Genomic DNA, 27,731 nt, shown 5'->3' on the forward strand with positions numbered 1-27,731 from the left:
GGCGTTGTCGGGCGACCTGGATTCGGGGCCAGGAATCCGGCGTCCGGACACCGCACACTCCCGGCGGAGGCCGGCGAGCCCTTCTCAAACCCTACAGTCTCGGATCCACCGCCCCCTGTCGCGGACCGCGCAGCGCCAGGCTCCGGCCGGAAGGGGGCACGGCCGGCCGTTTTTCCGGACCGGAACTTCCGCCTCCCGCGTGACGCCAGGGTGGGTGCTTTACGAGGGCGGACCCGTGGGCGGGACAGAGCTCGGAGGACTGTATTAAAGGCCGGACGCTTCCGGTGGAGAGGCGCTGTGGCGGGGCTTGCTGGGATCATGGCGGAGAATCACTGCGAGCTGTTACCGCCGACCCCGGGCGGCCTCGGGGCGGGGCTGGGGGGCGGCCTGTGCCGCCGCTGCAGCGCGGGGCTAGGCGCCTTGGCCCAGCGTCCCGGCAGCGTGTCCAAGTGGGTCCGGCTCAACGTCGGCGGCACCTACTTCCTCACCACCCGGCAGACGCTGTGCCGGGATCCGAAATCCTTCCTGTACCGTTTGTGCCAGGCCGACCCCGACCTGGACTCGGACAAGGTGAGGGCCGTGCGGGCCAGCCAGGAGGGTGCGGGCCGCCCCGGTCGGCGGCTCGCTGCGGGGCGGCCCGCTGCACGCCCCCTGCCCCACGCTGAGGAGACCCGCCCGGGCTCCGAGCCCCGCGCTCCCCTGGTCGCCAGCTCGACCCGAGCGCTCCCCGCCACCCCCGCCCCCAACCCCGACTCCTTCCTGGGTCGGGGAAGGACAGGACGGCGCTCTGGCGCCCACCACCCTCGAAAGTACCCCGGCCACTCCACCTCGAGGTGTTCCTCTGTCTCACCCTTTCTGCTTTTCGGTGGAGGAGATTTCCCAGACCTGGGACTCTGCTGTGGATCTACTTTTTCCTCCCTAGATTCTTTTGCCCCTGGTGTGAACACCTCTTCTCCGTCCCAGTGTACTCACCGGCTCTGGAATCAGAGAACCCTGGCGTTCTTCTCATCTCACATACCAGTCGTTTGACTTAACGTTGGCGTAGGGGGGGTTGACACGGGTGGCCTGCCTTTCCCAGTGACTTGCATTTAGAGAGTTGGCACTCCATCGTTTTCAGCCACGACACGCAGCCACTCAGCAGTCTCAAAAGGTGCCGTCCATAGAGTGATTTTTCAAAGGAAATGTTGCTCATTTTAATGGGTAGCTTAAGGGTGTCAAGGAAAAGCCAGATAGAAAATCTTTTTCAATCTGCTTTCTAATTAACCCAGTTTTTCTACTGGCCTCTCAAAAGGATAGGAATCTCTAGGTTGGTTTGCAGCTTGTCTTTCATCAGATTTAATGTTTGTACTGTTGTGTGGATGATAATAGAAACTGTTGTTATTATTACCTTTACAAGACTTGTGTGGTGAAGAGGAATGTCTCTGTACAGCGCTGAAACTCAGAAAAGGCTCTGTTGGAAGAATAGTTGTTACCTATATTTATCCTAGGCAGTTCACAAGCCTTATTCTAACTTTCCTGTGTCTTTCACTTGAGCCTACGTAATTGCACTTGGCTTTGTGCCTTGCCAGCCCAACGTTTGCCAGGCATCCCAGAAAGATTCAGATCCCTCTTCAAGTTCCAGAAGCCTAACGGAGACCATCCCCAGTGTGGCACGATCTTATGATCAGGAAATGAGAACTCGAGTTACCACAAAACCACCGTCATGGGTAGAAATCAGGGTTTGAGATGTCAGTGCTCCGGTTCCCTCTCTCCCCAATGCTCCGCTGTTTCCATTGGTTATTTGGCTAAGCTCTCCACTCTTGACCTCCCAGAAAATGACAGTCATGTCCAGGATAGAAATAGGCTTTTGTTAGCTGTGTTTTCCTTTTAAAGCTTGGGTGTATGTTTTACTGTTTCATTTTTCTTTTGAAATAGTGAGTCTTGGTGGTCATTCACTTGCATCTCGACTTGAGCGTTTCTGTCTTATATATTGAGTCCGATTTCCCATGGCTCTTGTTCATTGGGTTGTTTTAAGGCAATGGCTGTCTATTCACTGAGACAATAGGTTCAGAGCCAATTAACTAGTTTGCGCAGTTAAGTCAATTCATCCCTTTATTTTACTGTCAAGACTATTTAAAAAGTATGCTTTATTGTATAGGAGTCCTTTGGGGGAGGGTTTTTAATCTATCAGGATATATCTGTGTTGTAGTTGCCTTTTTACATTATCATCCACTTAACCAATTTTAGATTTCCAAATTGTAAACTCAAAATTTCAAATGTGACTGTAATGCAGCAGATACAGTTTCTGTCTCATAAAATAGTTGATAGTAAACAAGGGTTGGTTTTAGGCACAGATGTGACTTTTGCCAGAAAGAGTAATGTTAATTTCCATTAGTCTTGGTAGTAGAGTGTTGTACTTCAGATGAGAAAATGTGTAAGGTACTCATTCTTCTCAGTTTTTTTCCCCCTTTGGTTCTGATGAAGAAATGTCCCAGAGATTCACCCCTAGGTAATTAAACCTTGAGTGAGGAATCTGAGGATAAGGGTGGAGGGGAGGGGATGTTTAGCCTAGTGGGATGTGGGACGCTAGTAATTATGTGATGGAAGAGAAACAGGATGTTGATTCACCTGTAAAATTCTCCCAAGACCTGACCTCACAGTTCAGGTTAATGAAAGCATACCTGGTAGATATTCTTAGGGCTGATGGTAGATTTCCTGCTGGGCATTTGACTAGTGTTTATTGAGCAGCTGTGCTTGCGGAGTGCCTGGGTAGGAGTTGGGTGGGGAAGCTTAAAGGGGATGAGTTCCAACAAATGAAAGACCTGGAATCTTTCAGGAACCTGATGGGCTTGGAGAGTGCCTGGAGTTTGCTATTAAATGCAGAATGTCTTGGTGGGGAGTTCTGCCTTGGAGCCATGGTGGGAGAGGTGGTTACAGGACATTTTCCTGGAGGAGTGCTTTTTTAAATAGCCGACAGACAGGGTTGGGGGTGGGGTGGGGAGCTGGGCTGCAGCTGGTCCCCCTTCCCCTAATTCCTCATGCTCCCTGTCTCAGGACTGAGCCTGGGGCCCACTGCCCACTATGCCACAAGCCTCTAAACCGTTAACCTCTTGTCTCAAGTTCTGAGTCTGGGCCCACTGCTGCCAGGGAGTTCTCTTTACGGACAGCCCAAGTGTGAATTCTCACTTCCTCCTGATGCTTCCCCCAGCAGGGCTGTGTCTGCGTTATTCACTTCGGCATCTGTTTACCTGCCATCCTGGGACATTTTTCTCTCCCATGTTCCATTAGGGGCAGGCCAGGTGTAATACTGGAAGTGCTTTGTGAATGCTCGACATGTGATTCATTTGGGGTATGTCTCTTGGTATACCATGGTACCTGGCCCAGTGGCATTGTTGAAAACAGGTTAGAGTCTGTTCAGAGCTGAATCAGTCCCTGCTTCAGTGTAGAGATGCTTTAGGAGTTACAGGGAAACAGGAAATACTACTACTTGGTGCTTGGAAACCATTCAGATTAAGTAGGATTTGTTTTTTGGAGGGGGGGGTCAGTCTCTGCAGCTGAGCCAGGCCTGGAGAAAACTGTGTTTCACATGACAGGTCATGGCATCTGCAGTTCTTTGCCAGTGCTCACCCTCGGTGTACTTGGTGTTGGCTAGAGTTTCAGGATTAGAAAGACAGTGAAAGGAATTTTACAGACAGGACTAAGTGATGGGGGTGTGGGTGGAAGGACTATCTTTTAAGCTGCTTGGCGAGAGAAGTAGGGATTACTTAGAGTGAAACGGCAGATTATGTCCCGTGTGACTAAGTCAGAGGCAAAAGGCTGCGAGTGTCGCGTGCTCCAGTGAGAGGCCAAAAGGGGAGTCCCGAGACCCTGGTGTATTTCATTTCACACTCTGATGGAGGATGTGGCCCTGACCACGTGCTGCTCCTTGCCTGGTTCAGGACCTGAGCCGTGGTGCCTCAGTGCAACAGGTGCTCACTCTTAGTGGATGCTGCGGTCACCTCTTCACAAAGCCCCCGTACAAAAGCCCTTTGGACCTAGCCAGCCCACAAGCTGGTGCAGAAAGTCCTGAGAAAGGGCTCGCCTTTTGTGAGCAGAGCTGCTTCGGGGCGTCAGAGGTTCCCGCTGTGGGCCATCTGAGGGTGGCCGGGAGGAAGTGGTTGTCAGCTGCAAAGCAGTTCCTCTTTCTGCCAACTGCACGGGCAGCCTTCAGTTGCTGTTGTCCAGCAGGGCAGTGACTGGTCTTGTTTAGAGTAGCGGTCACAAAACTGTGGTCCACCTGCCTGATTTTGCAAATAGTTTTGTGGGAACACAAGGATGCCCACTCCTCTAGGAGCTGTCCATGGCCGCGCTCACTTGGAGTAAGTGCTTATGGTTTCTCTCCAGAGATGCGTCAGCTCAGCAGTCAATGGGCCAGCAATCTTTTTCAAGTCCTTTGAAGGAGCTGGCTCTGGCCCCCAGAGAGGGGTCTGTGTGGCCAGGGTGTCAGTAGGCCACCTCAAGCACTGTGCTCTCACTGGGCCTTAATTGGGCAGCTCCCCTCAAATTTCAGAACGCTTGTCACATTCTGATCCGAATAGAGTAGGCAGGACGTGGGTGCTGGGGGATACAGAGCATTTTTCGTTGTGGCAGAGTTAGACTTTGGACTCAGGCCTGCCTTTGACTCCACCCACAACATAATGTGCTGTGTGTCTTGGGGTAAGTTAATGTACATCTCTGAGCCTAGTCACAGAGGAGGAGTTGTGAGAATTAAGGAAGATGAGAGGTATAACCCCTCCCCATGCCAGGTGCTGGGACACTGCAGGAAATAGATTAATACTCTTTATTTCACTTTTGTACTTTGTTTTTAGAATGTACCAGGAATGCTTTTTTCCTTCCCCTCCCAATATGTCTTTGTTCCTGTTTGTCACTTACACATACTCAGTCAGCACAGACCTCTGTGCTGGCGGGGAGCTCCAGCTGCTGGCCCCTTCAGTCTCCTTACTTCCCAGGCTGCCACTTCATGCTCCACCCCACCTTCTGGGCTGATCTTAGGCCAGGCCCTGCAGGGCGGGTTCCCAGCTTTGGGCACTGGAACCTGTGCCAAGGGGGAGGGGCACAGCTTCCTGGGCAGCCATCGAGTTTTCTTACAAGAAACTTGATGCCCTTGAGCCTGGAGAGCACAGCCCGAGTTCAGGTACCATCCTCTGTGTGTGTTTGGGGTGGGCTCATGGCATCCAGGAGGCCCCTGAGTTGGTGGGTAGGATGTGCACTGCGCATCTCTCCCCGTTGTCCATGTTCTGGTGGGTTCTAGTTTCCTCGGTAGTCAGGCTTCTAGGATCTTGGCCTGGTTTTGCAAGGCAGGCTTGGTTGGGGCTGGTTATGGAGGTGATGAGCTGGGCTAGCCCCTCATTGCTAGAGATAGGCTGAGGTAGGTTTTTTGAAACAAGGGAGGGAGAGGCAGGCGGTGCTGGGCGCCAGACAGTCCCCAATGAGGAGGGGGAGGTGGACAAGGGCAGAGGAGCTTTGGGCCTGCCCTTTGGCCTCATCGAGAGGGAAGGGTGAACTCTGCACTAGATGCACCAGCGGGGCCGAGTGTAGGCAGAGAACAGAGGCCACCTTGGAGCCAGCAGGGCGGTGGCTGTGGGAGCAGCTGGCGGGGAGGGCTCAGGTGCCTCACAGAAGCAGTGGGCTGGATGTAAACCCTTGGTGAGGCATCCTGGCTGCAAAGTGTCCTGTCTGACAGCCGTGAGTGGCTGGCATCCAGGGGACTGGAGATGGTGGGCCTGAGGGAGCCACTTCTCCAGGCCAGCAGAGCCACGTGGGAGGTTTGCAGCTGGGGACCCTGGTTCTTCCTCCTGTTGCTTCTCTCCCAGGCGGTTGTCGTTCCCTCCTGTTTCCATCTTAAGTTGACTTTCTTGTGCCAGCAGTTTTATGTTGCGTACAACACACACACACACACACGCGCGCGCGCGCCACCAAGCTAAGTAAGGTGACTTCTGTAGGAGATTTATGTGCAGGTGTTCCATAGCTGGAGTGTCTCTAAGGAGGGAAGGGCCTCAGAAATCGGGACAGATGGATGTCCCCTGGCCTTGGGACATGAATATTCATGGCGCTGTGACCTGGACAGGTGGCTCTCCGCTGGCAGGTCCACCCATGGTGTCCTGCCCACGACTGCCCCACACCCTGGGGTGACCTGGCTCCTGTTTCCATCTGCACAGTTGATGTAGCATCTGCTCTAAGTGGGCCCTGGTCCTATGGGACTGAAAGGTCCCTGTGAGCCGTCCCCATGTGTTCATGGGGCTTGGTTGGGACCCACCGTAGGTGAATTGAAGCACGTTTGTTCCAGGAGAAGAACTGAGAGCCTCATGCATGGGGGTCCCTCCAAAGTCCGCTTGTGTTTGCCTCTTTGTGAGCCTCATTCGAATTGTGTGTGTCATTCTGAGTTCTGTTTCTAAGCCACATTCTGGGGCTGAGGAGTCACCCTGGGGGTCAGGGCCCTGAGAGCTGGATGCTGATTGGGATCTGAGAGGGATTGTTTCCTGAGGGTGGGAATGACGCAGAGTCCTGACATGTGCACTGCATCTCCACCCAGAGCCCTTGCTTTCCCTTTAATCCATGCATGTGCCAGGAGGAATCCCAACCTCTGGGGATATACAGGGCATCATGGGGTCTCCAAAGGAAAGCCGAGTCAGAAGCAGCTGGGACTCCCACACATGTTAGCACAGTTCTCAGTGGGGTCCTGGCCCGTTCTGTGCATCCAGTGCCTGGACAAGCCCCCGGTCTCTGGGCTTCCGTTCCCTCATCTGTAGTTGGTGATGTCTGAGGCCTCTCCTGGGTAATGGATTTGACAAACTAGAAAAAAGAGAAAAGAGGGCAGAGGTGAAGGTTTTAAGTGAAACAGTTACTTAAAATGGATAATTTCAGAGTAAAAACTAAATATTACTAAATCGGTGAATTACCAGTGTCAGTGCACAGTTAATGCTATGCTTTTGCAGTTACACTTGAACGGGGAAGTTTGACAATGTATCTTGCATTTAGTTTGGGATGCTCAGCTCTCTTCATTTCAAGTCTCCAGCAGCCATGTGTTTCTCTTGCCACAGAGTAGTGATCATGTTCCATTTCCTGGTGTGTCTGTGGAAATTGGGAAGGTGGTTGAAAGGAGCTGGGTGTGCATGCTCTGCAGAGGCCCCACGGAGCTAGAGTAAGACGTGTCAACTGAATGAACTTCCATTTAGAATCTTGCATGAGAGCCTAACATTCTCGACCCTTGCTCCTGATGGCCATTTTCAGGACCATGTGCATGGTCCAGTCAAGGGGGTGGCCGGCCCACACCGGACCCACAATGCTTTGCTGGGCGGCGCGTTTGAGTCTGCCTTTAACGTCAGGGCTGGCACAAGTGCGCAGGAGAACCTCGGTCTCAGGGGATTTTTGGTGAGTGGCCCTCTCAGAGCATTGCTTCCTAAGCAGCATTGTGGGCTGAGGATGCCGGGCTGCTCGGAAGGGAGTGGACAGGGTGGGGCTCACTCAGGGTTTCCAGTCAGGATTGTCTGCTCTGCATCTGTTTGTTTGGCGAAATGACTGCGGGCAGGGTGCCCCTGGTTATGGCCAGTTCGTCATCTCTGTGGCCTGGCAGCTGCCCTGCCCAGACCCAAAAGCCCTGCAGCCCAGGCTCAGGGATGCAGGGGTCAGAGTTACCCTGGAGAGCGGTAGCTTGGCCTCCAAGGCCAAGCCTCCTTGGGGTGGGATTCAGCCAACGTGGGCACCTGTGAGCCTCCGCCCCGACCAAGCAGTATGTAATGGACAGGGAGTGGTGTCCATGGAATATTTAAGAGCAAAGTCCAGCATTTCCACTTTTTATGTCTTTAGGCTAGATGTATATTTTAAAAGCCAACAATTCACAAATAGGTCAAACGCTCATTCAGTGAGAAGTGGGGAAAGTCAATAGAGGAAAATAATTTGTTGAGAAAGCAATCTTAATTCTGGCTCTTTTACAAAAAAAAAAATCCAAACCTCGCCACTATATAAATGTAGCACACACTTGTTGCATAAACCAAGAAGAGGACAGAGAGAGGGAGGAATAAGAGAGATCCATGTGTCTTGCACCCAGCCAGCGTTAATGTCTCCCTCTAGTTCCTTGCGGTCTCTTGTAAATGTGACCGTCCCGAGTGTGCACGTTGAGGTTCTCCTGTGTGCTGGCAGTGGAACGACGTCAGCGCAGCGTGCCAGCAGCCGCTCCGCGGGCACCCCTGCTGCTGGCTTGGGTATCACAGAGACAGTTTCTATGCTTTTGCATAAGGGAGCCTAAAACTTCAGAATTCAGGGTTTGGGGATACTTTCTGTTTTTCTGTGTTTGGTCTTTTTCTTTATTTCTGTCTTAGGATGGAGGTCTGGGGCCATGTGAGGTGCTGAGGGCCCTCACGCTGTTGTCAGTCACCATCTGGTCGGCTCTGCCCAGCAGCAATGTCTGAGGACCCGTGTTCAGGGCCGGCCTTTGCCGTCATCATCCCCTCTGGAGCACAGCTCCCATGCAGATGCTGGTTTTTACAGTGCTCCCAGCTGTGTGCATCTAAGTGACAGTTGGTCTGTGGTCCTCTGGTCCCAGGGGAATTTGGGGGTCCCCCAACACTTCTTGTCAAAGCTGAAGTCTCCCTTCTGATGCGCCCAGTACTGGAGCCTGCTCCCACACGCTACTGCCTGGCCCATCCTGGCCGTGGGGCCTTGGCCTTGTTTCTTAATGAAGCCCATCTGATCAAAACGAAGCCACGAGAAGAAACTGGGTCAGAGAGCCCCGTGGAGTCTGCGGAGGGAGCCGCGTGAAGTGCCACGTGTCAGTAGCAGGGCTGGCTGGGCTGGCTTGTCACTGGTTGTGGATGACAGAGCCTGCCATACAAGGCCCTTCAGCATCTCAGGGTGCCCCCATGGGCCTGCAATCCCAGTTGAGGTGGGTGGCCCTCCCCTCTCGGGAGGGACTGCTGGGGCCAGCATGACAGCCACCGGACTGAGCGTCCCGCCCTCAGTGTGGTGATGCCACGTGGGAGAAGCCTGGTGCCGTCTGAAGCCCACTCTGGCCTCACCTGTACTTTCAGAGGGGCTAGGGCATTGGGTCCGGGATCACCCCAGGGTGCTGGCAGGTGTTCCCCGAGGTTCTGTTGTGGGTCTGAGTGCCCAGCCCCTGACTTGCTCTCTCTCCAGGGGTGCTCTCGCCTCAGCTTTCTCAATCAGGTTGTTTGACTGAGTGCCCAGGATGGCCTCCCTGAGGTTTCTGGGAAAACTTTTTTGTATTAAAGACAGCAAGGATTCAAGTGCAGAATTCACATGGCCTTTTCAGCTAAGCCGTGAACTGCGTAGGCTCTGCTTCCACTTCCTGCGTGGGGTGTTGGTGCGGGGGACGCAGGCTTCCGAGGGCCGGGCCAAATGTGCACCCACTCTCCAGGGCTTTGGCTCTGTGCTTCCCTGTCTCTGTGGCCAGGGCACGTGGCTTCCACTGCCTTGGAATTTGTGCCCCTCTCCGCCCCTGACAGGCCATGAGCCCAGCCCTGTCGCCCCAAGGAAGAGACATTGACCCCTAGAGCTAGAAGGGCCCTTGGCATCATCTTGGCTGAATATCTCATTTGACAGGTGGGGAAACTGAGGCCTGGATCGAAGGAGTGATGCACCTTGGAGTAGCTGATCATGAGTCTGGGCCCTGAGGGGTTTGGATTTCCGTGCTTCCATCACACCTTGGCTCTGTGCCCCCATTTGTGGTGCCAGGGGCCATGCATGAGCCTGACCTGGAGGAGCCCATGGCTGGTGTTGGGAGTGCCCCACCGGCGCAGTGTGCTCTGAGCTGAGAGGCCAGGCCTGGGGCAGGACTCCCTTCAGTGATTTGACCATGGGGTTTTTGAGTGGAAAAGCTGCTCCTGTGGGGCTGGAGCCTCAGAAAGGGAGAGCAGCGTGGCCTGCACATGCCTCCCCACCCCTGCCCTCCTCTGCGTCAGCCTAGTGTCGGGAGGCCCATCCCCAGCTCTCCAGTGCCTTGTCTGGGCTCCTGTCCATGTTCCCTCTGCTCTGGGCAGCGGCCCTCTCACCTGGCCCCTTGTCTCCTTCTCTGTCCCATCCCCTGTCCCTCCAGGCTTCGAAGGCCGGGTCACATCTCTGTGTCTTGTGCTCTCAGCACACTGTTGGCTGAGTACTCTTCCTCTTCCTCTCCCCTGGGTCCCAGCGCTGAGCGAGATGCCTAGCCCTAGATGCCTTGGCCCATGTGACGAGGAAGGCTCCCTGGGGTGTCCTGAGGGTGGAGACGAGCCCCAGCTAAATCTGATCTTTCCTTGGAGACCTTCTGCCAGCTGTCTGCCGAGGTAGCAGTGCACCGACGCATAATTCCTGAGCTTGGTGACAGGCAGATGTCACGCTTGTGCTCTTCTCTCATGGGAGGGGGGACAGAGAAGAGCCTCTGGATTCCAGGTTGTGGCAGCCCCACCCCTTTCTTCCCAGATCTAGGCCCTTTGTAGGAAATGGGGGCCATTTTCACCATCACAGCCGCTGAAGCACCATTCTTCTGGAAGCTGATCCTTGCTTGGGGAACAGTAGGGGTCTCCAGGATTTGGGAGAAAAGGCTAAGGGAGCCAGGCCGGGGGGCAGGGGCCCATGGGATAGGGTCTGATCAGTGCTTCCTTTAGTGGATAGGGCATGAGGATGAAGTTGGGTGTTCGTGTGTGGTTGGGTGCTGCCCTTGGGCACAGGAGGCCCATGGTGGGACCTGGCGGTGACCTTTCGAGGCAGGGGACTGGGCCGAGTGCCTGTGGTCTCCGGGAGAGAGAAGGGGTGCAGAGGCTCTGGGATGAGTAGGGCCTGCCAACCAGTGAACGCAGCTCTGGGTCCCAGCACCCCTCATTGATTTCATCTAAGAGTAGGCTTTATAGCTTTATGGGCTACAGAGGGAAGCCCTTGAAACCACCAAGTTCTGCTATACAAAATGCCAGAATGTGATGCCTGTGAATGAGAAATAGGGCCCTAACACAGCATGTTGCTTCATGGTTGGGACACCTGCCTCCCTGTGGGTGTGGGCTCTGGTGCCTGTTGGCGCACCACCTCCCCTGGCAAGATGCCTCACACTGTGCTCCTGGGGCCTCAGCCGGCCAGCTGCTCCCACATCTCCATGGCCCTTGCCTGCTGAGGACCTCACCTGTGTCCTGGGTGGCGCCCTCTGGACAGGGAGGCCACATCGACTCTCCTACTGATTTACAGTCACCTTCTTGTCTCAGAGCCAAGGCCTTGGCACCCGCTGCCCTCCTGGAGCCGTTGATCAGGTACCAGGCACCTCTGCCTGGGGAGGGCAGGTGGGCTGGTGTGGAGGGAAGAGCTGTTTGGTCCTCAGCATCACGGCAGCCCCACTGGAAGGCAGTGTGGGCCAGCAGACCCAGACAGGCATGCAATGGATGCCAGGGCTCTGTCGCTTCCATGCAGACAGCGGTGGCTCTTGTCCTTCGCCAAAGACCCTCCCACACCCGTGCACTCTGCGGGCTTCCACAGGGCTCCACTCTGGCGGGTTCTTTGTGTGAGGACTGTGGCCACCTCCCTGGCTACAGCTGCAGTGGCCACTGAGCTGACTTTGAAGCCCATGGGCTGTGAGGATCCCTGACACTCAGAAAGGCCCTGGTCCCTGGGGGAGGAGCTGGGGCCAGCCCAAGTACAGAAGGGCACCTTCTGAGGGTCTGTTTGTAGATAGCTCAGACTCCAGGAACTGCCACCCGTGAGGCCTCCTTGGAGATCTACAATCACTGGGAAGCTCTGGGGTCACCTTGCCCCGGAAAACAAGGCTCTAGTCTATGGGCTTCTGACCTCCAGCCCTGCACATCGGCCCAGGAGGAGCCCTGAAATGAGCAAGGGAGGCCTGGGCTGCAGTGTCCTTCAGACGCTGACCCTTTGGGGTTCAGCCCTGCCTTGAGAACATCCTGTGAGGGAGAGCAATGCATTAGGTCACTCTTGGTGGGTGGTTCCTAAAATGACAAAAGGACAAACTTTCAGGAATTTTGGAGCTGTGAAGAAAGGGGCCTCATACACAGTCCCCTTGCCTCAGAGTACATGAAGAGAGACCACGTGGACACTACAGAGCTCAAATTTGGCTTCCCGTGCACTGGCGACAGATGAGGGTCAGCACCGCAAACACTGATCGGGTCCAGTTGTGGGTTAGACGCAAACTGCCCGCGTGCCTCCAGCATGTGGCCTGGCTGTGGGGATGGCATTTTCTCACTGAGAATTCACTGTGGTGTGCTGTCTTTGTAGGATGAAACAGGTGCCTATTTAATCGACAGAGACCCCACCTACTTCGGGCCTGTGCTGAACTACCTGAGACACGGGAAGTTGGTCATTAACAAAGACCTCGCAGAGGAAGGTGAGTCGGTGGCAGGGCTGCCCATGGGTCCACTTAGACTTGGCCCCTCCAAGCCCAAGTCACCCTGCGAAGTGCGTCCCTGAGCCCCTGCCCTCCTGCAAGTGCCAGAGTCTCCTCACTTGCTCCCCCACGTCCTCACAAATGTGTCCCATGAGGCAACAGACACTTGTCCCAAAGGCCAAAGGGCTGCTTGATGCTGACCATTCCCTTTTTCTTCCTCCAGGGAGCGAAGACAATCCAGCACGGGTCAGGGGCTGGCTGGGGACTGCAACCCCTCTCCCGCCTTAAAGGGTCTAGTCCGTGGTGCCTCGGGGGCTCAGGCTCCTGCCTCTGGGAGGCACCCATTCTTCTGGTTGCCTTGGTTAACAGCCCTTGGGCCTGTACCCTCTTTCCTTCTGGAGGATTCTTGTGCCCCCCCCCCCCAGTTCTGCCTGCCTTCGCAGATGCCCTGCTGTGTTCCCCTCTGGTTATGTGGAGTGGGATGCTGGTTCAGGTTAGGGCATTGGCCCAGCTTGGAGTCTTGGGGTCCTGAGAGCCCAGGGCTCTTTCACTCCCCTCTGCTTGTGGTCCCGGGATGACTGCCTGTGTGGAGCTGTGCCCTCTCCCTCCTTCAGCTCTAGCTCATCTTACTCTGCTTCTCTTCTCGGCCTTCGACTGTGTGTGTCTTTGGCAGTATCTTTTTCATGTGTGCACACTGACATGTCTTCTCTGCATGCAGCTGTGCCATTCTAGGCTAAACTTCATTTTGCAGCCTGTTCCCAACGTGATTTGTTTAGGAACGGTACTTGCCGGGGATCAGGCCTTGCCACCTGGCCTCGCTCACCTGCCTTCAGGGGATACGCCCACACATGTGCCCTTTCCACCTGCCCCTCTGAGCACAGCCCCTGGAGTGTCCAGACTGAGGGAGGCCGTGCCTTTCAGGCCCAAGCGCTTATCCTGTGGTTTCCAGTGCTTATTTATACCCCACCATCCCCACCTGTGGATCAAAGGGGAAGGGTTGATAGGACATCTCCACATGTCATCCTAAGAAGTGACGTTCTTGGTGCACCTCCTTTGGGACCCCAAGAAAGGTGTCTGCCTGGGCAGCTGCTGTCCCCACCCTCTGCTTTGTCGAGTCTCTAGGGAACTCGTTAGCCTCCAGCTTGAGCTGGTCAGATGACCAGGGTCCACATCTCTGAGCCTTTGGTGCTGCCAGCACAGGGACCCTGCTGTGCAGAGCAAGGCCTGGTCAGGACAACTGGGCACGGCACCAGGAGGCATTCACCAAACCTTCTGGAATACCCACAAGAAGCCCCAAGCAGAGCCCCTTCGATTCATTCTTCAGAGTGTCCTAGAGGTCCAGAGCCCCTCAAGAGGGAATGTTGCTGACGGCAGTCTTTGGGAAAAGGGGGGTTCCCAAGTTGGCACAAGTCCTGCAGCTGGGAGCTGCCTCTCAACCAGTCATATTCTACCTGAGTGACGTGGAGACCTGCACAAAGTCACCTGTTAGCCTAGGACAGGCAGCTGCAGGTGTGGAGGGGAGAGGCCCAAGTGACATCCTGAGTGCACTGCGGGGGACTGTGTGTGAACTCTGCACCCAGCAGGTCGCCTGGAGGGACTCAGGCCAGGCACGCATCTGGCAGACGTACCCTTTCCTCGACTGAGCCCTCTGTCCCCCATCCTGGGGCCCCGAGAGCCAGCAGGGCCTGCACAGAGTCTGTGGGAGGGTAGTACGGGGGCTGAGCGCTTCCAGGGGGCTGGGCCGAGCGGGGCCCCGGGGCCACTGCAGGCCAGAGGCACAGCCATATTCTTTCATCTGGTGAAAACTGCAGTTATTTTTCTTTTTTCTAGGGGTACTGGAGGAAGCAGAATTTTACAATATCACCTCACTAATAAAACTTGTAAAGGACAAAATTAGAGAGCGAGACAGCAAAACATCACAGGTGAGACCAGTGACTAATGTGCCAGAAGCTTCCTAGGCCTGGTGTGAAGGCACAGCTCGCTCCCCTCCCTCCTCCCTGGAGTTGCCCTGGCGCCCGTGGCCCACCCTCTAGCTGCCTCCTGCGGTGCTGCCAGCTGATGCCCACTCCAGGGGGAGGAGAGGTCCCATGGGGGCGAAGAGGGGCAGAGGGAGAGCAGGCGGCCTCCATGGGGCTTGAGTGCGTGGCCGCCTCGGGGAGAGATCGCAGGCAGGGCAGCATGAGTGCAAAAGCCCGGTGGCAGCCGTATGCTCAAGCCGTTCCAAGGGCCCACGTGGCCCAGGGAGAGCATGGGGGAGCTGGTAGTGACAGTGGAGGTAGGGTTCTGCAGGTGTGTGGACTTGGCCTTTGCTTGGAAAGAAGGGCTCAGCCAGTGCCCTTTGTGCTGAACAGTGTTCCCTGCGGGCAGATCCCTATGCGGGACCCATTCACACTTGGCCACGGTGAGCAGTGCTGGAGCCAGCACGGCCACTCTGCTGCCCACCAGGCCAGTGTTGTCACAGAAGGTGTGTCCAGCACCATCCATGAAGGGAGGCACCAGAGGGTCTAAGGCATTAGTTTTTGCTGTGGCACCAGCTCAGTGCTACGGAGCAGAGTGCCAGACCCTTGCCCAGTGAGTTACCTCCTCCAGGAAGATGCTGCAGAGCGCTTGTTCCCTCAGAGCTGCTATCACTACCTGAAGAGTCTCCACTGAGAATCCTTCCACTGCCACTCCCCGCTCCCTATGAGCTTTCCCACTGGGCACCTGCAGGCCCTGAGCTCCACCTCTTGGCTTTTGTGAAGAGGCTCGCTGACCACCTGGCCACTCAGAGTGGCTGGTCAAGGGCCTGGGGAGGGGCATAGTGCGGTCACTGCATGGGAGGCTGGGGCCCCCCACCATGCAGCCTCCAGCTTTCTCTTTCCTGCAGGAGCTCCTGGCGTGCCAGGACAGTGGGATGGGACAGAGGAGGGACAGATGTGTCCACAGGCTCCCTGATTATTTCTGGCCAGTTTGCCACCTCCTTGCCCTCTGCCCAGCTGCCCTGATTATGAACCATGTGACCTGGGCCCATAGCAAACCTCTTTGCTTGTCTCCCTCTCCACATGGTAGAGGTGACGAGTCCCCTGCCCAGGGGACTAGCAGTTCAGATTAGGTCTCGCAGTGTCATTCATTATCACAAATGACAGCACCTGGGCTGCGTGATGATGGCCAGTGTTCTAAGAGCTATGGCCTTGTCACTAGCGTGCTGTGTCAGGCTGCCACCTGTAGCGGGAGTGGCAGCTGTGTCAGGGTGGATCTACGGCTGGTGGCTCCCCAAGACCACGCTTGGAATGTCGCTCAGCGGAGGGTGAGCAGATCAGAAGATCTTCGGGCTCATATCTGAGCTGCTGTGCGTGTCTGAGAGCTTTTTCTAAAAGCAGGGCTGAGGCTGGCCCTGCCTGGCTCTTGAGGCCCTCCCTTAACTCAGACACTTGGTGTGATTCCCCTAAGGCACGAAAATGGGTGTCCTCATGTGTTTACATCTAGCCACAGGTGCTTCTGGGATTTCAGGGACATGACTTATTTTATTTTGGAATTTAGAAATGGAAATATTTTTAGAGGCGGACGGGGAAGCAGAAGACTGCAGCTGTTCCAGTGTGTTTGTTTTGCTTTGGTGGATGCGCTTGGGGTTCCTGTGGGCATCATGACGTGAGTCCAAGAGGTGGAAGGAGACGTCTGCCTGCCTGGGTCCCCTGCCAGGCAGTCCCAGGATTAGCACAGGGGGCAGGGTGGCCAGGCGGGGCAAGTGGCCCTCTCACCCGTGGCCGTTATTCTCGCAGGTGCCAGTGAAGCACGTGTACCGCGTGCTACAGTGTCAGGAAGAGGAGCTCACACAGATGGTGTCCACCATGTCTGACGGCTGGAAGTTTGAGCAGGTAAAGGGCCCCCTGGGTGATGGGAGCTGGCAGTGCGGTGGAACTTTTAATAACAAAGGCCCTACAGGGTCCCCAGGGCGGCTGGCCCCAGGGACTGGTAATGAGGCATTGGGCGGCCTGCGGTTCCTGGGAACATGGGCCCCTGTCACTGTCGTCCTAGGTATGTCTCATGAACAGTGCCTGTGCCCGGTCCTAATTGAATTGGTCACAGGCGCTTGGGTGGGACAGTGGGGGAGTTGTTCTTAGGGTCCCCCACCCCCGCTTCCTCCCCAGTCTTCTCTCTGCAGTTATTCTTATTCTAGCCCATTCTTCTGGGGTGGAGGGGCGTTCTCTGCTGTTCTGTAGGGTCTCTGTGTGTGTGGGGTTGACATCCTGAGTGCCTCCTGGCCTGGCCCCACCTCCACGTCCCCTCCCGTGTCTGCCCAGCCCCTCCTGGCCCCTTCCATGTTGGCTGAGCAGATGGCAGCTCCTGGCACTTCTGTGCTGCCGTTGGCACAGATGCCCTTTCTGGTGGGGCTGCTCTGCGGCTCCGCAGCACCCGTCCTGCCCTTGATCGGAAAGATGCTGCAGATTCTGGCCAGCTGTGCCCTTTACTTTCCTCAGCTCTACTTTTGCTGGGGCTGATGTGACAATCTGTGCATACCGAGTCCTTTTGCCTCCCTCTCTCCCTCCCTCCATGGGCTCTGGTGTTTGTTTCCATGTGCGTGCTGGCTCTCATCCTTCGGAACTGCGACCCGTTACCTGTGGACCTTGGAACATGGCAGGGATGTCCTCGGAGTGGGCAGGACCTTCCCTGTGAGCTCATTGTCATTTTTCCTCTTTCTTAGGCAGAGACTCTGAGGTTCGGGCTATGACCTGCCCAGGCCCTAGCCCCTGCACTGGTCGGGAAGGGTAGAGAGCAGGTGTAGGACCCTAGCCCCAGGTAGCAGCCGCCCTGCTCGCCAGTCCCCCTCTGGCTCCTGAGTCTCCTCTGTTTCCAGCTTCTGTCTGGGGCAGGTTCTGTCCACAGCAGGAAATTAAGGGATCACCCTGACATCCCTTGTAATTAAGGCTACCTCTTTTTTGGAGTCTTTTGATTAATGAGTCATGTTGTAGAATGCCTAGAGTCCCCGTAAAATGTCATGAAAGAGAGGTGTAGTCGGCGTTTGTGTCCCACCCTGCAGTGGAGGTCGCAGCCACCAGGAGTCCAGGGAGGCTCCTGTGGTTGCATTTGCATTCCTCACACTCTGACCCCGTCACAGTCATGCCAGGCTCATGCAGGGACAGAAATTACCCACCACCCCTAGGTGGGCAGCCTGGAATAACCTGAGTGGCAGTCGCCAGTTTAGGATCTGTGAACTCGGTCGCCCTTTGTCGGAGTTAAGCCCCGCTTGGCTCTCCAGCTAGAAGGGAGAAAGGTTCCCCTGCCTCCTGCCTGGGTGTCTCCCTCCCCCTGACCAACCTGGGGACTTGATCCTGAGCTCCTCTGGGTGGATTCCAACTCCACCGCAGAGAGTGGTTCCTCTCTTCCCCCGAGTCTCACCTGCTTTGCCCGTTTCCTCCCTCGGGGACATCCTCCTCCAGGTTTACGCCAGTGCAGCCCCAGAACCAGAAGCATGTTAGTTCACTTGTCTGCCTCCCAGAAGCAGGGGCTGGAACTGCGGCAGGGGAAGTGGGGCTGGCACCCGGGACCCTGTGACGTGGTGATTGCGAACCCAGGCTGCCCAGTGATCAGTGACAAGGCCAGAGCGAAGCTCCCAGCGGGTTCTGGAAGGGCTTGCGTGCCTCGTGAGGACATGGTCTCTGGGCAGACCTGAGCACCTCTCTCGCTTGGCTGTACTCACTGCGTCCCTGTCGCTGCACGCAGCACTCCCTCCCTGACCTCTCCTGGGCAGATTCATCAGCAGAGAAGCTGAAGGTCGAAGGGCCTTCCAGGAGTTGTCTCAATAATCAGCACTGGTAGCTTCGCTACAATTTTAGTGGTTTTCTTTTGAGTAATTTTGCATTTAAAATCACAAAGCCCTTGGTGGCTCTGGGATGGGCTGGAGCAAGTGGGCCGGCCCTTGACTCCTGTGTGGCCGTGGTGGTGACCTGGAGGCCCATGAGGATGCAGGGCTGTGGGCATGTCTGCTATGGGCCCACATAGACCGAGACTGTGGCTGAGGCCCATGGAGCCACGGCCCAGCCTCCATCTTGGAGATTCGGGCAGCTGGACCTTTGGCTCCTCCTGAGCCTGTGAGAACCAGCACGGCCCCCTGCCGACCTCCCCTCCCATCACTGGTGTCTGCCTTTCTCGGTCAGTAGCCCCAGGGTGAGGAAGGGTCAGCCCTGGCTTCCCTGGGGAGGAGTTCGCCCTCACGTACGTGAGTGTGTAAGGAGGGAGCAGAGAGCCACCATCCCGCTGCCTGCCCCCCACCCCTGCTCCAGCACTGTGCTCCCCTCACTGGGTCCCTTGGCGTCCCCATGGGCCCAGCCAGAAACCCAGGGAAGAGCTGGCCATCTCGCATGTTTTATGTGTGTGGTGGCATGTTTGTGCAGGTGCCTGTGTGCCTGAGTATGGTGGTTTGAGGACTTGATTTTCCATAAGTTCATTAAAAATCTCTTGGCTGAACCCTGTCCCTTGGTTTCCCCGAGTGTTGGCCATCCTTGCCGTGGGTCTTTGCAGGCTGTTTCCCTCCTGGTGGGCGGGCTGAGCCAGGTGCACATGCGGCTCTCTGCCCACATCCCTCTGGCCTTTTCTCCTCCCAGCTGGTCAGCATCGGCTCCTCCTACAACTACGGGAGTGAGGACCAGGCTGAGTTCCTCTGCGTGGTCTCCAAGGAACTGCACAACTCCCCATATGGCACGACCAGTGAGCCCAGCGAGAAGGCCAAGGTGGGTGATGCTGTGGCCCGCTGCCCGCGGTGGGTGCAGGTAAAGTCGGGGGTGCCCGCAGCAGGGCTGAGTTTCTCTCCTTGAAGCTATGTCATTTCTTACTATCCTTGTTGGTTCTTCCGGCCACACCGGCTTCCTAGTGGCATGCTCAGCCTCGCACTTCTTGTCCGTCGTCACGTAATTCTCACCCGATGTATCAGAAGCAGAGTCCTGGGGTGGAGGACACGTCCATCCACAGGACACGGGTGGTGGAGCGAGCGGTCTTTGGGCACAGGCTCCCTGCAGGGTGAGCCCCTGTGGCTTCCACAGCCCCTGCCCTCCTCCCACCTCTCTTCTAACTGGCAGGGTTGCTCCTAGAAGTGTTGTCTTCCAAACCTACTAGTGGGGGCTACGCTTTTAAGTTTAAGCCACTGTGGGCTATTTTTCTGGGGACTTGGGATGTCAAAGCTGGGGGGCAGGACCTCCTGAGCTGCACCTGTCTTGGATACATCCATCCCAGGCTGGGAAGTCATGCTGCTTTGTAAACACAGCAAGTCCTGCAGATTTTGTGATTTTTAGACTCCGTGGAGTGTTGCCTTGCCCAGCACTGGCCGGTTCCTGTTGAACTGCGCTGGCTCCCTGCTGGATGTCTGACCCTTCTGTCTCCCAAGGAGCCAGGGTGAACATGGCCAGCCCTGTGGTAGGGAGCAGCTGCTGGCCTTGCCTGGAGGCTACAGCTTCTACTGGCATCTTGTCTGGGCTCATTCCTGAGGCTGGGGCCTCCAGCTATGTCTGTTCTTGTGGAGTCCAGCATCCATCGGCCTGGGCAGGACTCCTGGACCTTTGAGCCAGATGGTGCCTGAATGGTTCCACAGCCAGCTCTGAAGGGACCCAGGGGATCTGTGGTGGCCAGGCTCGGTGGCCCTGGTGGAAAGCTCAGGTGTGCTGTCAAGGGGTGCTAGGAGTGGGTGTGGGAAAGGCCAGAGACAGGAGGGTTTTAACTGATGACATTAAGCCAGGGACTCCCAAATGCTTCTCAGGCTCTTGGCCGGATGTCACCCTGGCCCCTGCCTGCCTGGAACTGCCCTGTGAGCCTTTCAGGGTCTTCCTGGGAGGTGTGGGCTTGGCAATGGATGGCAGATCGCCACGCCTGTGGCCGTCCTCCACCGGGCTCGTGGCAGCCTTTTCACTCCAGCATGACTGGGGCCCTGGGGCCTCCAGAATCCTCCCACCACTCCCTCCACCCCCCACCCCCTGGCCTGCGTGGGCGCCTGTGGCTGTGGGTGCTGGGTCCAGGCTGTTCCATTGCCTCTCAGGACAGGATGTCATGGGGTCAGTGTGGGTCTCCGCGGTCCACTGGGAACAGAGGGGCCCCAGTGCCTCACCTGGGGATGTGCTTCTTGTTGAGTTGGGGTAGGAGACGACTGTACCTCCTGGGAGCCCCCAGCCTCACAAGGAGCCATCTCTCTCTGAGCGTTTGCAGGGCTTTGTTGTACATTGTCTATTTTTAGAACCTTTTATTTCTGAACTTGAAAAATTCTCATAGGCGAGCTCACCAGGGCAGCCGCCCGAGCTCATTTCCATCAGGTGGCTTTTCAGCTGCAGAAAGGATGCGTCTGTGCTGAGGGAGCGCCAGGCGTGACCCCAAATCCCTTTGCCATTGAAAACAAGGCCCTATTTCTCTCTCCAAAAATACCTGGCTCTGAAGTGTGGCAGCCACAGTGGCTTCTAAGTTGGGGCAGTGGCAGGAGCTGTCCTGGAAGTGGATCATAGCCGGGGCCTCCAGAGAGCCATGGAAAACTGTCACGGCCAGATTGGCAGCTGTAATTTAGGGACCCCTATGCACAATCTTGTTAGGACAGCATTCCGTGTTCTGGGGGCAGTGAGGGTCACCACTGTGGACCTGCTCACTGGGTGCCTGAGGCATGGGCCAGCCACCCTGTGTCAAGGTGGAAATAACAGGAAAGAGTGGATGAGGGTGGTGGGGCAACTCTGTGAGGGGACCAGTCCACCCAGGAATGGCTGCCACCAACCCCAAATTCAGGGCCTTCCCAAACCATTCTCCAATTCCATGATCTGTTGGGAGGAGTCAACTCACTGAGCGCTTTTCTGTTCACAGTTACAGTTTATCACAGGAAGCACAGAGGGGTAGGGCTCAGACCTGCCAGGGGAGGGTGTGTGGGATGGAGGCCAGAAAGTGTGCCTGACGTGGAGCTTGCGTCACGAAGGTGCTGCTCATGGAGTCAGGGCTCGTGGCGATGTGCACGGAGCATTGCCCACCACGGATGCTCCCCCAGCCTCTGTGTCCAAAGGTTTTACTGGGCTCGGGCACGTAGGCATGATTATTGATCAATGATTGAACACCCATGTGCCTGATCACAGTCTCCAGGCCCCCGGCCAGCTGACCCCACCCCCCATCACACGGTCAGACTGTCTGGTGTGGACTGGAGGTCATGACCTCCCCAGAGTTGAGGGCAAAAGCCAGACCTGTGTTTGGGCAAGGTTTAGTTCTTCAGGACACAGAGGGAAGAAAACTCTGGAACTTTGGGAATGCCAAGGCCCAGGGTTGACGGGGCTAGTGAGACGCTGAGCCTGTACCTTCCTCGTGGTGTGATCTGGACGAGGCTGGCCTGTGCCTCGTCACATACACAGCTGTGGCCCCTGGCCCTAAGCACCTGTGCTCTCCACTGCCTCCTCGTGGCCTGTCTGGGTGGGCTTCCCTCTGTGGCCTCCTGCCTCACCCTGCACTGATGGTGCCCTCTCTTCTTCTCCTCCCTGCCGCCTGCTGCATGCCGAGCCAGAGTGACGATGAGGACACGGGTCACGATGGGGATGACTCAGATTAAGTGTAAATGTCATGGTGAGCCTGCTGCCCTGGAAACTGACCTGGTACCTTAGCTTCTTTGACCCCAGCCCCTCCTCCACTGCATCCATCTCGTGCCTGTAGTTGACAGAGAACCTTCCACAGTAGATGCCAACTGTGTAGATCTGCAGTGGAGCCAGTCTGTCTGGTGGCGTGGCTGTCTGTCCCCCAAGGATGCCTATGTGGGTGGGGTTGGGACTGTGGCTGGGGGCCTGAGCACTGTGTGTGTCAGGCTTAGGAAAGGCCCCCTTCCCATGGATGTTAGCAAGGACATGGGCCTGCACCTCCTGGGGACAGGCAGCCCCCAGCCTTTCAGCCTTCCCATCTTGTTGCCAGGCCACCCATGGACTCAGGGCTGTGGAGTCAGGGCTTATGCCACAGAGGGTGGGCCGTGATCCTGACGCCAAGCCCACAACACCCCTGCTCCCCTATGCCACGGGCGAGGAATGCTGGTGGAGAGAAGTCTGTGTGGACTCTCCTGTTGGCCCCATGGTAGAGACTCCATGATGCCTTCTCGGCCCCCAGCTGCTCCCCAAGTCCCTGCTGCCTCCTGGGTTCTCTGTCATCAGAGGGCGTCTGGTCTGCTCCCTTGACTGGTGCAGGGGAGGTCGAGGCCCAGAGAGCAGGGAGCTTCCCTGCTGAGCCCGGCAGGTGGGGACCTTCAGCCTCCCCCTGGGAGGAGTTCGGGAAAAGCCTGCGGCCAGCCAAGCACTGGAACGCCAACAACCAGCCATGAGAGGTCTAGTCTAGGGGTCACAGACTAAGAACAGCTTTTATGTTTTTAATGTTATTTTTCTGGTGATTATGTAAGTACATAACAGTTTTGCTTCCTGACCCAGAAATCCTAAAATATTTACTATCTGGTCCTTTAAGAAAAAGCTTGCTGGCCCCTGATCTGGACTGGCACTGACCAGGGGGCGTGCAGCACGCCCTCCATCTGTGCTTTTAAACTTCCTGGTAGCCACGTTAAGGAAGTAAAAGGAAATGTGAAACTTATGCTAATATTATTACCTAGTACACGCATAATATAGTCATTTGAGCCAGAAAATCACTGAAGTGTTTTACTTGCCTCTTCTCAAAGTCTCTGAAATCAGGCATGTAGTTGGCATTTGTGGCCCATTTCGGTTTGGAGTGACTGCACCTTAGGGGTTCAGCTTGACTTTGGCCTGGGCCGATGGTGAACCATGATGGGAACCCGAGATTGGGGGAATGTGGGGGGCGGGCAGGAGCCCTTGTGAGCATGGAGGAGTCATGCCTGCTGGCAGCTGCTGGGCCAACCTCCAGGAGGAAGGAGGGGCCTCTTTCAACACCACCTCCCCCCAGCCTAGTTACAGACTTTGCATCTGCTTACAGGAGCGTCTTCGGTGGCCCTAACCCAGGGGTCTGGACTGTGGGAGGGGCGAGCATGGGCTGGTCACCAGGGCAGCCTTGGAGTGGGCCCTGGGGCCTGGGTGTCGCAGGGTGAAGTGATGCCACTCCGCCTGGGCCCACCACGGGGGTGCTGCACACTGTGCTCATCCCACCCAGTCCCTGCAGCCTGACTCAGACCTTGTGGGCAGTGGCCCAGGTGAGAGTCTGACCAGGACAGACAGGGCCGTGACTGTCACAGATCCTCCTTAGGAGACAGTTGTTGGGGCTTCGGCTCTGGTGGGGTGGCTCCTCCTGTGTTGTCAGCTTGCTTCCAGGCCACGTGATGGTTACATGGGCCTCATCACTTCCACCACTTCATCCCGTGAACTCAGATGCTCCCTCTGCTCTGCTGGGCCCCCACAGAGTGAGCAGCTCTCTGTTCCCGGGCCCCCACAGACTCCAGCTTTCCCAGCAAACAACCAAGATGACGGGGCGGCAGACCCTTGTGGGACTAGTGCCTTGGGGGCCAGAGGGACCTCGTGGGCTGAGCAGGGACATAGCTTCACCCACCCCAAGGTACGACCTCTGACTCCGTTCCTCTGGCAAGGGCTTCTCGGGCTTTCCCAGTGAGCAGGCGGCCCCTGCTGAACTTATGGGCTTGGGGAGCCGTCAGAGACACAGTGGGCACGGCCTAGGGACAGCAGGGCTGTGGCGTGCATCAGGACGGGCTGCAGCATCTCTACGGAACCTGCGCTTCTCTTGAGTCATTCAGAACAAGCCCTCAGGGAACGTGAGTGACTGGCTGCATGGCTCTGGCCAGCCATCCTGGCCTGTGAGCAGGAGGTCAGGGTTGCCCAGGTGCTTGAGAACCTGAGAACTTTACCTGCTGCCCGCCAGGCCTCACTGTGCGGCAGTGAACCTCACTCTCTGGCCAAGTGTCCATGTGGGCTTAGGGCCAGCCCCTCCTGGGCATGTCCCCGTATTGTGCCAGGGCTCAGTGACACACAGTGTCCTCAGGGCTGTATCTCTCTCAGCCAGAAATTCAAGTGGAAAATGCCCCCGGGAGGCCATTCTTGAGCTGCTGATGGGATTGCAGGGAGGGTCATCTTTCAGCGCCAGCCTGGGCGTGGTCGGGCCAGGCTGGGACTTGTGTGGCTTTTTGATCCTGATCACCTGGTGCTTAGCAGCCGCACTTGACATACCGAGACAGCACACTTTGCCAGCTCTAAATTGCCCCCTGGCTCATGTGGGCTTCTACCTCCAGCTGGCTCCAGGCCTTGAGGAGCTGCCAGCCTGATTTGGGGGAAGATGGGAGGCACAGATAATTCTAGCGGTGAGGGAGATGGGGATACTGCTCAGGCTCTGAGACGCTGCAGAGGTGTGGGAGTGAGAGGGTCAAGGATGGTGGTTGAGGGGTAGCAGGCTCCGCAGGGATGGCACGGTCCCCCAGTGGGGTCAGGTTTATGGCCTATAGAGTCCTGTCTGGCTATAGCGAGGAGGGGGCTGACTCCCTTGAGGTGGATGGTCCAGGTACAGTTACAACCCCAGCCAGGCGGGCAGTGTGCGGAACGAGTTGGCAGGTATGGTTGTGGGGGTGACAGGGCAGGCCCAGAGGCCCAGGTGTCTGGGTTGTTGACCAGGTGCAGGGTGGAAGGGACATGGTTTGCAGTGGAGGGTGGAAGAAAGAAGAGGGGCAGGTTGGGGTGGGTCCCTGGGGACCCTGGTCATACATATATGTGTTCGGCCCAGGATCCAGCTGGGCTGGAGAGAAAGTCAGGAGTCAGTGCCTGTCAGATGGGCAGCTAAACCCCAGGTGGGCTTTGGCACCTTCAGGAACCGGGAGCCTCTCACCCTCAGGAGACCATTGAGAGAGATCCCGCGGGTCCTGGGGCTATGCCCATGAGTCTCAGGAGGCATGGGGAGGACAGGCCCCCTGCGGCCTTCCAGGCATGATTGCTTGGTGGTTTCTCACAGCCTCCACAGTTCACCACTTTCTAAGTCCTTCTGACGTCAGGCTGGGGTGGAGTGTGGGGAGAGCTGGGGGGCCCGCCCTGTGTGGGGCCTGAAGGTGGGCAGAGCCGGGCCTGCACAGTGATGTCTCTGCCTGCAGCTGGCCTGGGCCACACCTGCTCTTGGACCCTGGCCTGTGGTGGGCTCCACCCAACTCGGCCACCAAGTTCCCAGCTGGCTGCCGGCTGCCTTTTCAGTCAAGGCCCTAGTCCTCACTGTCTGCATTTGGCATTTTCAGATTTTGCAAGAACGAGGTTCAAGGATGTGAGGATCACAGTGTTGACAGCTGAGGAAACGTACCTTTTCCTAAGAAGCAATGATCCGCCGTGTCGAGGAAGCTTGGCCGTGAGAAGAAACCTGCTTTTGACAATTTCTCTAGAGATCTGGGTGTGACTCCTTTTTTGCCTCTGAGGTGGGTGGTGAGAGACGGGACCAGCTGTCTGAGGACAGGCGTCCCCACTCAAAGGTGGCATGCTGCCCCAGTGGGCGTCCCCATGGGGACCTCAGCTTGGCTTTCCCAAGTGCCACTCGGGCCTGAGGCAGGACGCTCCTGACTGACCCCTTTAATCACCGAAGATCATTTAAAGGACAGCGTTCTTGGTGCTACATAAACAGTCTGTAACGGAGCCCGGGCCTCGCTGGTAGTAAGTGGCCACAGTGCCGCAGCCCTGGGCTCTGGGTGTCTGCTAGTCGCCCTTGCCCACACCAGGCCCTGGGCCCTGGGGCAGGGCGTCTGCTCTGCCTCCCAGATGTGATCAGTTGGGGCTTCTCCCAGCCTCCACATGTTCACTACTTCCTGGGCCTCCTTTAGAGCTGGGCTTCCCTGGCCTGACTGGGCCTGGCACAGTCACAGCTTCTCCATTTGTAATTTTCGTGTGAGAGACCTTTGCATCCTTTCTTTCCCAATGTGGATTGACTACCCGATGCTTTTACTTCTTAGAAATGCCTAAAAGGGCTGCTGCCTTTTGGGCTGATCTGTTAAGTCATTTAAAGGGAGGTACAAGTTTTGCCTCATCCGACCCACCCGAGGGCTTGAGGGGAGCTGGCGCCCATCAGTGCCTTGGTCTCGCCTGGTATGGAGGTCGGGGTGGGAGGCCTGTCCACCTGGCTTCTGGAGCTGAAACTCCGGGTCATGTTGAAAATTGGATGTTTACAGCGCATCACAGACATCTCTCTCTTGCCGGCTCTCTCGTTCTCTTTGTATAACTATGCAGTTCTCTCTGACACTTCTGGGGTGTTTGGGACTTCACACGCAGCCCTCATGGGCTCTGCCCCCTGACATGATGTTGGAGCTACTAGGATTCCTTTGAAAACCACTGTCCGCATGCTTCGAGAACAGACCTGCCTTGGCCGGTCATGGGGACTGTCATTCTGGGGGATCTGGCTCGGTGGGCGGCTCTCTGCTTCCTGACCTCCGGCTCCCAGGGGAGCTGTGCGCACCAACCGCTGGGGCCACCCCGCCTCAGGCGAAGGCCCCAGCACATCAGGTTCAGATGCTTTTGGAGGCTTCTCGCCTGTGCCCTCTCCTTCTTTGCCAATATTACCTGATTAACCAAGTTCTCTAGCACCTAGGACTTACCTCCTCCTTTTTGTAAGGTCTGTTGTATCTTGTTAAATGTTTGGCTTCACCTGTTTATAGCAACCTTTCTATAGGGCACACTTAGCCCCTGGGGACCCGGCCTCCCCGAGGAGCCCTCGGAGGTGGGCGGCCCTTCTTGGCCTCGGGGTGCACCTGTGGGGCGCTGCTGGCCGCTTAGCGTCGTTTGATTTGTGACCTTGACATAATAGATAGGCTTGTGGTTTTTTTTAATTTAAAGATATTAAGACTTAATTCACTAAAATTTATTCTAAGGGGATATTTATACTTTTGTACTTTTTTAGGTATCCGTATTTTATCAGCTTACAGTTTAATGCCTAAGTTTCCCCTGAAAATAGCTAATAAAATTGTGTATTTATGAATGAGCATAATAACTGTTAGTGTCTGAAAATGCGTGGAAGAGCTGCGGCCGCAGAAGCACTGCCTTGGGCTCGTGGCAGCCCCGGGCTGTCCGCCCATGCACCCACTGTCCAGCCTGGGGCTGGCAGATTAGAGCAACATACTCCCATCTTCCCCCTCGGGCCCCTGGCCCCGGCCACCTCACCTATCTCTTGCTGGTATCATACCCCCATCCCTGGGGACAAGGAAATCATCTTCAAGTGCTTTTTTAAAAATTAATGATGCCCATGGTATTAAGTGTGTGCACCTGTCCTGTCTCTTCTCTGGCCAGAAGCACCAGCTTCAGGGAAATTTCTTTGAAATTCCTTGTCCACCCTGCTCCACCATAGCCTCTCTGGCTCCCCCTGGTGGCTGCTCTTCAAAAGCTCCCAGGATGACCAGGCATTATGGGAATCCCCATTCCTGTGTTTCCTGGGAGAGCGCTGGCTCCCTGAGGTTGGCTAAGGTGTCTTTGACCCCAAGATGCTGGTGTCTCCTGCTACACAAACTCCCAGC

General features: G+C 56.3%; 1 protein-coding gene across 2 annotated transcripts; it reads left to right on the top strand.

Annotated features, from left to right (window-relative positions):
* The first annotated feature begins 300 nt into the window (after positions 1-300).
* KCTD5 (potassium channel tetramerization domain containing 5) lies at positions 301-25,866 on the top strand. Of its 2 annotated transcripts, XM_064478367.1 has the most exons (7): positions 306-570; positions 12,223-12,331; positions 14,162-14,253; positions 16,090-16,185; positions 18,913-19,038; positions 21,819-21,877; positions 25,479-25,866. In XM_064478367.1, the coding sequence occupies exons 1-6, from the start codon at positions 319-321 to the stop codon at positions 21,861-21,863; spliced, it is 720 nt and encodes a 239-aa protein (XP_064334437.1). In that variant the 5' UTR covers positions 306-318; the 3' UTR covers positions 21,864-21,877; positions 25,479-25,866. The 2 variants fall into 2 exon arrangements, with proteins under 2 accessions (XP_031303643.1, XP_064334437.1); XM_031447783.2 differs by lacking the exon at positions 21,819-21,877 and having other exon boundaries at positions 301-570.
* Positions 25,867-27,731: the final 1,865 nt, after the last annotated feature.

This window comes from Camelus dromedarius, chromosome 24 (genome assembly GCF_036321535.1).
Source record: "Camelus dromedarius isolate mCamDro1 chromosome 24, mCamDro1.pat, whole genome shotgun sequence".
NCBI lineage: Eukaryota > Metazoa > Chordata > Mammalia > Artiodactyla > Camelidae > Camelus > Camelus dromedarius.